Here is a 12,700-nt window from a genome sequence, read left to right as displayed (position 1 = left end):
TGGGTGGGGTGGGGGAACCTACTATTGTTTTTCTAAACAGTCATGTTGTCAAACTACCTTTTAAATATTTATATTCACACATGTAGATTTGTGCTATTCTCGGCCTTGGTCAGATAAGCGTCTTTCTGAAGTGAACAACAGTTGATGCAGAGACTCCTAACTGGTCAAAGTGCTGAGAATAAGTGAACACTGAGTGCTCAGCCCTAAATGGGACACACACATCAACCTCCACAAGGCTTAGAGAATATGGTAGAAGAGATGGACAGAGAGAATGTAAGAGCTGGAGGATGGGGAGGAGTGCTGGGAAATGCGTCTTCTGGACATGACATGACCTTTGCACTCATGAACTCACAGCAGCTGTGGTCACCTGCAGGAGACCTGCACAAGATCAAACCAGTCAATACTTTCAGCATGGATGAAGCCCCGCCCCTAGTGGAGGAGCTATTGACGGTTAATGGCTGTTGGGTGAGGAGGAAGAGGCACAGGTCCAAGAATTTTTTTTTTGCCACACCTCTTTGGGGGGTGTGGCCACTGACTGGTATGTTGCATATGTGCATACAAACAGTACTAAGTGGACTCAATGCATTTAAAAAAAAAGGACATGAATATGGGAGGAGCATGTGTTGAGGGATCTGGGGAAGTGGGAAGGAGTTAAGGATAGATATGATTAGGATACCTTGTATATATGTATGAAATTAAAAAAAATAAAAACCATCTTAAAAATAGGGGAGCGGCACCTGAAGAATGACACCTGAGGTTGTCCTTTGACCTCTACATTCACATACCTGCACAACAGGAACATACAGAAATAATAAAGTAAAAATAAGAAATCCTGGCTGTGCATGGTGATGCACGCCTTTAGTCTCAGCAAGAGAGGCAGAGGAAGGCAGATCTCTGTTAGTCTGAGGCCAGCCTGGTCTACACAGTGAGTTCCAGGCCATCTGGAGCTATAGGGAGACCCTGTCTCAAGAAGACCAAAAAAAAAATTAAATTAAATTAAATTTTATAAAAGAAGTCTTAGACCTGTGCCTCTTTCTTCTTTTGTTTTGTATATGTGCCCTTCTTGAACTTTCCTGAGTTCTGTGGAGCCTTCTAGAAATTTGTCAAACTGGAGGAGAGACCCTGCCCCCATGGCCTTAGGATAATAGAACTACCAAAGGTGCTCCTTTTAATTTTTTTTATTTATTTGTTTGTTTATTCATTCACTCACTCATTCATTTATTTATTTATTCATCCTTGAAAGGGACAGTAGAACTCCAGCCCTTCTCCTTATTGATTAATGAATGTATTTATTTATTTATTTATTTATTTATCTATTTATTTATTTATTTATTTATTTGTTGGTTTGTTTTTTGAGACAGGGTCTACCTGTAGCCCCAGCTGTCCTGGAACTTGCTATGTAGACCAGGTTGGCCTCAAACTCACAAAGATCTGCCTGCCTCTGCCTCCCAAGTGCTGGGATTAAAGGCGTGCGCCACCACGCCCAGCCTAATTCTTTACATTTTTAAAATTTATTTTTATTTTAAGTGTATGAGTATTGCTTGCATGTACGTAAATGCACCCATGTCATGCAGTGCCCATTGAGGTCAGAAGAGGGTGTCAGATCCCCTGGAACTGGAGTTATGGATTGTTGTTAGCCGCCATGCGGGTGCTGGGAATTGAACCCAAGTCCTCTGCAAGAGTGGCCAGTGCTCTTAACTGCTGATCCATCTCTCCAGCCCACAGCACTTTTTTTTTTTTTAATGAATGAAAGGAACAGAAGTATTTTGTCCCTTTGGGAATGTTTGGGGTCTTTGAGAGTGGCAGAGGCCAAAGTAGGGGGTGGAGGTAGAAAACTAGGGGTTGAGGAAGATCTCTATTTACATCCAGGAAGTACCTCAGAACTGCTGCTTCTTGCTCAAACAGCCCTGAACCTGGAGACTAGAGGGGAGACACAGCGGCCCATCTTCCAGGCTGAGTCTCAGCCTGTGTGTCACTCACACCTCCTGCCAGCCCAGTGGCCTTGGTCACCTGGCAATGGACCTGGTGTGTCTAGGGCTGGCCTTCCCAGACTTGGCTCTTGGAAGATTAGTGCAAGACCATTTACAACTAAACCAGGGAAAGGGGGTCTCTCAGGGCATCTTTCAGAATAAAAGAATCTATCCAGGGTGGTGACCAGGCCTGAGAGGGTCCTCTCTGAGACAGAAATTTCCTCTGCAGGGAGTCTAGTGGCTCTCTCCCTCCATAGCTCACCAGCTCCCCCCTGAGGTAGAGCTGAGAACTTCAGGAACGCCCTCAGTTTTCTGGGGGTTAACCGTGTGTGTGTGTGTGGGGGGGGGGTGTGTGTATGATATGTGTGTGGGAGAGTGAGGGCGTGGGGGACGGTGTGTGTGTGTGTGTGTGTGTGTGTGTATGTGTGTGTATGATGTGTGTGTGTGGGTGAGGGTGTGGGGGACGGTATGGGGGGGTATGTTGGGGGGTGCATGTGCGCAGAGGCCAGAGGTCAACATAGGGTGTCTTCCTGTGCTGCTCTCCACCTTATATTTTTGTTTGGTTGGTTTTTTGAGACAGGGTCTCCCTGTAGCCCCAGCTAGCCAAGGACTCACTATATAGACCAAGCTGGACTTGGTCTTACAGAGATCTGCCTGTCTCTACCTCTGCCTCTGCTAGGATTAAAGGCATGTTGTGCCCCACCATACCTGGATCCATCCTATTTTTTGAGATAGGGTCTCTTGCTGAACGGACTGGTTAGAGTGTCTGGCCAGCAAGTCACAGACATTCTCCTGTCTCCACCTCTCCAGCACTGGGATGACAGCTACAAACCCCAGATCTCCCCCTCACATGGGTTCTGGGGATTGAATTCAGTTTTCCATGCTTGAATGGTAAGCGCTTTACCAACTGAGCCATCTCCCCAGTCTTGGAAACGTCCTCCTTGTCAAAGGGATGACACAGAGATCCCAGGGTCCCATTCTCCTTCCTTCAGATGCAGAACGTCTGGAGAGGCGATCACTTAGCCCCCAGCTTCCTTACCACCTACCCTAAAATGACCCCAAGCCCCTCTCAATGACCCTCCACACTTGCTGCCTTCAGCCTGGTCACTCTGCTTGATGAAGATGCTGACTTCATGTTGGAAGCTGAGCCATGCCCCAGCTGCTGGGGACCCTGCCAGGTCTCACCCTCTCCTCCCTGACTGCCCCTTGCCTGGCCCTCCTTTGGGCCTCACCAGATCCTGCTCTAAAAATGCTCTCGATTAAGACGCTGTAACCATCTGAACAACCCACAGACCCAGTGCTAGCCATGGGGCTCTTCCTGTGGCTGCTCAAACCCCACCCAGAGCAGTGTGTGTTAGGACTGGGAAGGTGACAGGGAAAGAGGCCCGGGCAAGGAATCAGACCAGGATTCTCTGTCCTTCCCTGTGTGACCTTGGACAGACCAACCTCTCCATAGCTCAGTGACCCCCCTAATAATCACTAATACTTATTAACCACCTGTGTATCAGGCACCTTACTCTGCACACGACACCTAGTCTTAATGAATCTTATGCAGTGCTATTGTCTGCTATATTTGTGTCCCTTCAAAATTCATGAGTTGAAGCCTCATCCCCAATGTGATTGTATTAAAAGGCATAGCCTTGGGGGGAGTGACTGAGCTACATTTCCCCAAGAGGGTTCTGAGCCTAGAATGGAATTAGTGCCCTTATAAAGGGGGCCAGAAGGAGCCTGTTTGCCCCTCTCAGCATGTAGGAACTAAGTAAGGAGGCACCCTATATGAAGAAATTGGCCTCACTGCCATGTCCATTGATTCCTTGATCTTGTACTTTCCAACCTCCAGAAATGAATTTCTGCTGTCTATAGGTTACCCGGGGTGATGGCTAATCCTGGTTTGTCAACTTGAGGAATTGCTTCCATCAAATTGGCCTGTGGACATGTGTCTCTGGGCATTTTCTTAATTGCTAATTAATGTAGGAGGGCCAAGTCCACTGAGGGTGGTACCATCCCCAGGCAGGTGGGCCTGGGCTGCATAAAACCAAGCCAGGGGAAGCAAGCCAGAATCCTCTGTGGATTCTGCTTCAGGCTCGTGCCTTGAGTTCTCATCTTGGATTCTCTCACTGATGGACTATAACCTGTAAGATGAAATAAACTCTTTTCTCCCCGAGTTCCTTTGGTCTTGGTGTTTGTTATAGCAGCAGAGACCAAACCAGAACACCCAGCCTAAGTTCTTTTGTTATAGGAGCCCAAATAGACTAAAGCCTACACATCCATGTTGTCATCATCTAGCAAGTGAGGAAACAGACTTAAAAGGGTATGTGACTTTCCCAAGATCTCACAGCTAGAAGTGATAGACCTGGGCTAGAATTTAGACATTATAACTTCACAGTATGAATGTAATAAACATCCCCATGCCAGTCAACAGCAAAGTGATGCTGGCATCAACAATCATGGTGATGGTGGTGGTGGTCACGGTGGTGGTAATGAATGATATGATGGTGATTACAATGGTGGTGGTGGTGATGATGATCATCATCATAATGATGCTGATGGTGATAACTGATACTTTTTCCAACACTAAGATTCTGGGAAAATCAACAAACTTAGTAAAGGTGCACAGGCATTTTGGTATCTCTGGGTCATGACCTTGCTCACCGAGGAAAATGCAGAAATATCCTTCCTCCAGGAGAGGGCCAGGATCATCTTCCTGGAGACAGAGGCCTTGCCTCTGTCATCTGCCCCCATCTCTAAGTACAGATTGTTACAAGGCAGGCAGCCTGCGGCATTGTATTTGTTCCCCAATCTTAGGAGGGTGAGAGGGTGACAAGTGGACCACAGCCACATATTTGCAAAGTCACCCTTCCTCTGGAGACCATAAAAGAGCAGATTCTTTTCCTGGGAAACAATTCTATCAAGCAGACATCTGTTACTCTGAGGCGATCTGTATGCCATAACAGTTTAAAAAACAGAGTTTCAATGCTTAAATAAGAAGAAAACAGTTTGCCTACGTTGCAAAACAGCAATATAAACTGTGTGGAATTAGCACGAGAGAAACATTTATCTTCTAGATAATCTCAAAAGAGAACTTTTGGGGGATGGTGTATAATTATGTTTATTGGCATGCAAAGATGTTCATGATCTATCACTAAAAAAAAGCATTGGTTGCAAACATGAAATCAGACTTTTTAAAGGCGCATTAGCTCCACCCCCTGGGTGGGACCTCCCCCCTCTGCATGTTCAGCTGACAAAAAGGGAAGACAGGAAGGACCAAGACTGCATGGCTGGCAGCCTTCTTCTTGAGAAACAGCACACTTTCTTTGTGTTTGTGTGTATATGTACAGGCCATAGGTCAAGCTTGGATGTCATTCCTTAGGCTTCCACCTTTTAAAAAATTTTATTTATTTTTAAATTTTATATGTATGAGAGTTTTGCTTGCATGTATGTAAGTGCACCTGTGTTGTGCAATGCCTGTGGAGGCCAGAAGAGGGCATTAGATTCCCAGGAACTGGAGTTACAGATCGTTGTTAGTTCCCATGTAGGTGCTGGGAACTGAATCCTGAGCCTCTGCAAGAGCAGTCAGCACTCTTCACTGCTGAGCCAGTTCTCCAGGCCCCAGCCCCCATCCTTTTTTAAAAAAAAAATTTTGAGACAGGGTCTCTCACTGACTTGGAATTCACCAGAGTGAATTCTAGAGCAGACTGGCCAGTGAGCCCCAGGAACCCTCCTGTCTTCGCCTTCCCAGTATCAGGATTACAAGTAAACCTAGCTACTTAAGTTTTTCATATGGGTTCTAGGAATCAAATTCTGGTCCTCATGCTTACACGCAAGCACTAACACAGAGCCATCTCTCCAGCCCACAGAAATATATCTTCTTGACAGAGAGGCCCAAGCCTTGCTGTATAGAGAAAGACCATGGACTTTTGGATGAAAGACCAATCTTGGTACTCCTGAATACAGCCCCAGTGACCTGTGACAGTTTCCTCAATCCTGATGATCATTTCCTCTCATTCCCAGGGGAATCACACCTGCTATGGTGTGATGCCATCTGTGATGCGCAAATTGCCTGTCGTCAGCACCCAGGAGGAGGGACCCCCCATACCCTCTAATCTATTATGACAATGACATGGGCTGCCATTCCCAAGATGCCAGGCTGTGAATGGGACCAACTGAAATGTTAGATCCTGGCCTTCCCACACTCACACATTCACTCAAGGAATATTTCCAGAGTGCCTGCTGTGTGGCTCCTTGGGTCCAGGTGCTGGGCTGGCAGCTGTGATCTCAGTGAAACAGACCCTGTCTCTGTCCCTGGAGATTATAAACAAGCAAAAGTAACTACCCATGTGCCAGGGCTCTGAAGGAGCCAGGAGAGGTCAAAAAGTGGAGGGGCTAATTCAAGGGGTCCTTAGCATGTATTCTCTCAGGAGCTAGCAGTGGGCCTGAGGTGTATAGGAAAGAACAGGCCTCCATGGTCTGGAAGAGGCGGATGTAAGCACAGGGGCTCCCATGCAAAGGCCACCAAAGGTAGCATGGAGCTTGCTTACAGATCTGATGCAAGGCTCAAGAAGTAGGAAAGAGTGGGCCTGGCTTGGTGTCACACACATTTAATCCTATTGGAAGGCAGAAGCAGGCAGATCTCTGTGAATTTGAGGCCAACCTGGTTGATACAGAGAGTTCCAGGCCAGCCAGAGCTACATTAGTGAGACCCTGTCACAAAACAAACAATGAGGTTACAGGAGGTAAGGGAAGGTGGGTCTAGGTGCAGATCTGGCCTTGCAGCCCTGAGTCACAATGTGATGTGAATTTTCATTCTGAGAACAAGAACAAGCACAGGAGAGACTCAAGCTGGGTGAGCAGCTGGTAGGTTTGTGCAATTAACAGATACTGGGTGAGATGGGGATGAGGGAAGGTCAGAGCAGCCATGGAGTAAGGGACATGGCTGTGAATCAGACTGTGGCCATGGAGATGGAAGCATGCATGCAGCCCAGCTGTATCTTACAGAAGAATCTTGAAGATTTGGGCTAGGGAGATGGCTCTGTGGGTAAAGTGGCTTGCTATGTAAGCATGAGGAACTGAGTTTGAATCCCCAGAACCCATGTAAAAGTCAGGTGTGGTGGCTGTCCCTGTAATCCCACAGCTGGTTAGGTGGGAACAGGTGGATCCACAGGGTGGGAGCTTCCTATCAGGCAGTCTAGCCAAAATGACAAGCTCCAGGTTCAGTGAGAGACCTTGTCTCGTCTCTAATAATAACAATAATGATGAGTTGGAGAGCAATTGAGGCAGAGTTGAATTTTGGCCCATACACACACCCACACACAGCCTTCTACACATGCATGCACAGATGAACACACACACACACACACACACACACACAAATCTAGACAACTCAGTGGTGTGGTACATGTTGTCGTATGGAAAAGAGGAGATACTTGGAACTTCTGGCTGCCTCCACCTGGTGGCTTTGTGGGAATTGGAAAAAGATTACCTTTCTTCAGGTAGCTGTACCATTGGGCCATCCCTCCAGCTCAGCACCCAGCACCTAAGCACAGCCACTACCTGTGAGACCTTCACCCCGAGGTTCTGACAAAAGGGACTTTTTTTTTCTGCCTGAGTGACCTTGGACTTGCAGTGCCTGTGGGAGCCCCAGGAGAGCCTTGGCATCTGCCCAAGGTTTGGGGATCAATTTCCTCAGCACAGTTTCTTCTTGCCCTGGCTAGCCAGTGGGCTATCTACAGCATTCCTGCCTTGTGCCAAACTAACCCTGGGAAGAAAGGCAATTAAAAAGAAAATCCTTAGAAGCTAATGGTACAAGACCGTGGAACACTTAAATGTAAGTTCTAGAACATCAGTAGCCAAAATGAAAGTAAAGAGCAGTGACATGGGAATCATGGCTGCATTCACCTAATAGTTTACAAAGCTTAAAAACCATGTTCTCCCCAAGTGAGAGCTGGGGTCTGAGAGTTGGCTATCAATTAATCAGCCCCCAAATCTGTGACACATGATAGCATGTATATCCCCACTGGCAGGGCCATACAGGGAAGGTTAGCTCAGTCACTGGCTCTTCCTCAATCTGAGGCTGAAATGAAAAGTTCACCCCTAGAACAGAGTGCTGGCTCACAGAGCCTCATCCTCCCATGTCAACCATCCTGATATGTAGGAGGAAGGCAAATCAACCCAACTGGTGACTTCAGAGGAACACAACTAGCTAGGCATGTCCAATCAGTCCCCCTCCAGGGATGATCACTTTCTTATAGGGAAAAGCCACACGTAATCGCCTAGTTGCCTGTCACAAGGCCAGTGTTCGCCTGGGACTGGGCTTTGCAAGGTTCTGTCCAGTGAAGGGATATACCAAAAGGAAGGTGGGTCAGAAGGCAGGCTTAGCTTCAACCTCAGATTCTCCCTCTCACAAGTTAAGTCATGCCACGCAATCTGGTGTCCTCATCTCAAATCTCTCTGTGTAGGAGGGTAAGAAAAGGAAGCACCTGCAAGATGGTTTTCTGGTGTGTAGTGGTTCCCATCACCTTTAGAGGTGCAGAGTCTGTAATGAAGGAAAGATGAGGACTGGAGAGGTGGTTCAGTGGGTGTGAGCCTTGGCTGCTCTCGCAGAGGACACAGGTTCAATTCCCAGCACACACACGGTGGCTAACAACCACCCATAACTCCGGTTCCAGGATCTGATGCCCTCTTATGATCTCTACTGGAACTGTACAACATGGTTGCACTTACATACATGCAGGCAGGACACTCACACACATAAATAAATAAATAATAAATAAATGAATGAATGAATAATAAATTTTCCTCTGACTTCTACATGTGTGCTGTGGTACATGTGTGTGTGTGCACACACAAATAAATTAGTGAAATAATTTAAAATTAAATAAATATAATTTTTAAATTAAAAAAAAGGCAGAGCAATGCAAGAAAGCTGAGTGGAGCAATGGAGGGGATGGAGACAGAAAATGAGTGACTGAAAAGTCACAGATAAAAGGTCCCCCAGGTGTGCTCTGCACGTGAGAAATGGAGATGAGGGTACATACTAAGGGTGAGCAGATAGCATGGGCATCTGAGTAACTTCCAACAAGGCAACAGGGAATAGAGAAGCCTGTGGGCAACAGGAGATGATGCCATGCTCTGCCTCAGGCATCCACATGGACAGATTTTAAACAGATGTCCCAACAAAGACAGCAAAAGAAACCCATGGCCTGCAGGCTGAGTGCTGAGGCCTCTGGAGATTGTTGTTTTAAGCACATCTTTTTATTCTGCTGCTGTGACATCTGGGGCCTTGCTGACACCAGAAAGGCCGCCCCTTCCAGGGCATGCCAATTCCTAGACTGTAAGCACCTGGGCTGTGTCCTTCACAAGCAAAGCAGCCAATTCAGAGCATACAAAATATACCGTACCATGTCAGGCGTGGTGGCGCGTGCCTTTAATCCCAGCACTGGAGAGGCAGAGGCAGGAGGATCCCTATGGGATCCAGGCCAACCTGGTCTATATAGTGAGCTCCAGGTCAGCTGGGGCTACAGGGAGACCTTGTCTCAAAAAGGCAGAGCACTCATTTTTAATAAATAAATAAATGTAAATCATATTACCTCTATCAGACTCTCATACACTGTCACTGTCTGCCTGCCTTCATTATCTCATGGCCAGATACCAGGGTACCAGACAATTGGGGACACTCATATCCAGGAGCCCAGTGAAATTAAGCAGCCTGACCAATTCCAAACAAGCTGGCTCCAGGAAATCATAACAAAGACTTTCTGCCTCCTGACAGCACCCTGGTGCAGCCCCACATGACCTTGAATGACAGTGTGTCCCTTTCTTTTAGAAACTGTGTGCAACCAACTCTCTCTTCAATGGCAATTGTCTTCTGACCTGTTGGCCTCAGTGAACCTTAATAAAACTACATCTCTTTGTTCCCCCTTGAATCCTGGTATCTAACAGTCTCTAGCACACTAGAGACCAAATTTAAATACCAGTCAATGGATGGATGGGTGATGAGTGGATAACTAGATAGTAGGTGGGTGGGTGGATGGATGGAAGACCAAAGGATGGATGGATGACAGGTGGATGGATACATGAATGAATGGAGATAGATGATGGATGAATGGATGGGTGGATGGATGAATGGATGGGTGAATGAATGGATGGATGATGGACGGATGGAGAATGGGTAGATGAATGCAAGAATGAATGGTGATGGATGGACGATGGATGGATGGATGGATGAATGAATGGATGGATGATGGACAGATGGAGAATGGGTAGATGAATGCAAGAATGAATGGTGATGGATGGATGGATGGATGAATGAATGGATGGACGGATGGATGGATGAATAATGGGTGGATGGATGATGGGTAGATGAATGCATGAATGAATGGAGATAATGGATGGATGTATGGATGTATGGTGATGAGTGGATGGATAGATAATGAGTGGCTGGACGGAGGGACAGACATAAGGATGAAAGTGCAGGACTGAATAGAAGCATTTCATTGGCTGCATGGATTCCCTACGTTTCAGTTTCACTCTTGCGATTGCTTCAGGGCACCAAATTCTACAAATAGATAAGTTTTTCAATTGGTGCAAATGCAGCTGGTCAGGAAGGAGTAAGGGAGGGAGGGAAGGATGGAGGGTGCTTTTCTTCAGATAGATAACCACCTGGCTATATCTGGCTGTTTCCTTTATTCCATTTAGTGTCAATCTAAAATCGTCTCTGAATCCAGTAGTGAAAGGGATAAAGTCAGAGGGAGACTTCCAGCCACCCTGGTCTCTGCCTACAATGGGCTCTTTGAAGGGTGCTGGCCAGGCACCCTGCATCCTATGATGCAGAAGGCCTCATCTGCATCCCTGCATACCTCTGACCAACCAAGAAAAGGTGGAGCTGGTGAACCTACGTTGTTAGCCTTTACTTTTTAAAACACACCGGTCCACTCTACTGTGCAGTGACTATATGGCTGTGGTGACAGGGCCCTTGGCTATCGTTCTCAGCATCACTGTCTTAGTCCCAGGTTCCAGAAACAGAGAGAAGACAGATGCTGAGGAGGGTGGAGAACAGCCTGAGTTTGTGGCTGCCCACAGATGGTTCTTCCATCTTCAGCAAAGAATAGCTCCCCAAAGACCACCCCTCTACTAGGACCAAGGGGACGCAACAGGAAGCAAAGGAGCCAAAGGAGTCCAGGCAGAAGAAATTCACCAGAGGGCGGTTGGCAGGGTGTCTGTGTTTATGGCTTACCAGATACATCACCCCACTAGACTTTTAAAATGTACCTCCCCTTGTCTCTCAAGTGTCCTAGTTTGAGTGATAAGTCACACAATCATCTCAAATCAGGCAATTTTGCAAATGGGAGAGCCTGAGTTGGGCGGCCCCCAAGTAACAGAAAGTCCAGAAGTAACAGGGCTTGTTGCTATGTGCACAGGTAGGAGCTGGCAAACCTGGAGGAGGTCTGGCAGCAGTACCAAGCCCTGAAGGTGGTGTGGGCACTAGCTGAGGGAGCTGAGCCTGACCTGGGGTCCTGATTGGCTGTGCTGTAAAGGAGGTGTGATCTAGCCTGTCTGGGACCACTGAGCCTTGCTGGCTCCATTCACAACCTCTCTACCAAGGCAGAGTAGGCCTGGAAACAGCATTTCTTTCCCCTTGCTGGAGTCCCAAACCAGAGTTAACAAGTGCAGTGAAGGCGGGAGCAGAGGGGACAGGTGAGTTAAGGGAGGAGGGGACATTGCCACCACCCCATCTTCATACCTTGTGAAGTGCTTGCATGCCTTGTGCAATGGTCCCACTCAACTCCGCCTGGTGCAGTCATCACCCTGAACAGTTCCCCATTTGTCTTTTCCCTCTTGGTTGAGACTGGCTTCTGCAGAGATGAACTATGAATCTCTGTTGTGTGAAATATCATGGATTAAGGGATCAGAACCCCCCACCCAAGAAATGACCCTTTGATGATGGTGTCAACTCAACTCTCCAAGTCTTTAACAGTTGTCAGTTTCCTTTTGTCAACACATGAACTTCTCTCAAGAACTATTTAACCCAAAAGCATTTGGCAAACAATACCCACCATAGGTGGGTTTTTCAGACCAACTCACGCTTCAGTTAATTGGCCAAGAGACTCTGTGAACATGCACAGCCCAGGCCAGAAAGGCAGGGCAAAGACTTACAAAGTAGAGGTGAGTAGACGTTTCACCTTGCGACCTCACATGAAGTTTAATAAAGATTAAAATGCTCCAAGTATCCAGTGTTGAAGGGATCTCAATTTTTGTGAACTGAAACTTCAAAGCTACTTTTTAAAATGTAAGATTAGCTATCATGCAAAATTTACTAGACAAGCAGTTACACATATTCTGTGGGAAAATACACATAAAATACACATATTCTGTGGGAAGGTCTTGCACACTTGCGTCTTCACACATAAAGCAATGACAATCCTGCACAGTCCCAAGTGTCCATCCCTCTGCTCTGTGAGGGCGAAGGTGAACGTCCTGGTTCTTGGAGACTCATGTGTTGTAAATTCTGGACGCTCGTTTAGCTGCGGTTTGAGCATCAGGTGGCTCTTCCTCCTCTTCCTCGGTTCGCTTATGTTTCAAAAACAAATCAGACTTTAAGAAGCGGCTGTAACTGTCGTACTTCATGAGATTAAAGATCTAAAGAGGAAAGAGAAAGAGTCTGATGGCCACTGCTAGTCCAGACCATGAATCATCCTGCCAAATACCTACTATGGGCCAAAGAATACAAACAA

At 46.8% G+C, this 12,700-nt stretch overlaps 1 protein-coding gene across 1 annotated transcript in view; it reads right to left on the bottom strand.

The window, feature by feature from the left end:
* Window positions 1–12,147: 12,147 nt before the first annotated feature.
* The window catches only part of Rgs10 (regulator of G protein signaling 10), a 43,168-nt gene continuing 42,615 nt past the window's right edge, over window positions 12,148–12,700 (bottom strand). The window contains exon 5 of the mRNA XM_008827310.2: window positions 12,148–12,605. Coding sequence (XP_008825532.1) covers window positions 12,459–12,605 — 147 coding nt within the window. The 3' untranslated portion in view covers window positions 12,148–12,458. The remainder of the gene's footprint in view (window positions 12,606–12,700) is intronic.

This window comes from Nannospalax galili, unplaced genomic scaffold (genome assembly GCF_000622305.1).
Source record: "Nannospalax galili isolate Female #2095 unplaced genomic scaffold, S.galili_v1.0 scaffold31, whole genome shotgun sequence".
NCBI lineage: Eukaryota > Metazoa > Chordata > Mammalia > Rodentia > Spalacidae > Nannospalax > Nannospalax galili.
Note: the sequence above shows the minus strand (reverse complement) of the source record. Positions and strands in the feature narration are given on the sequence as shown.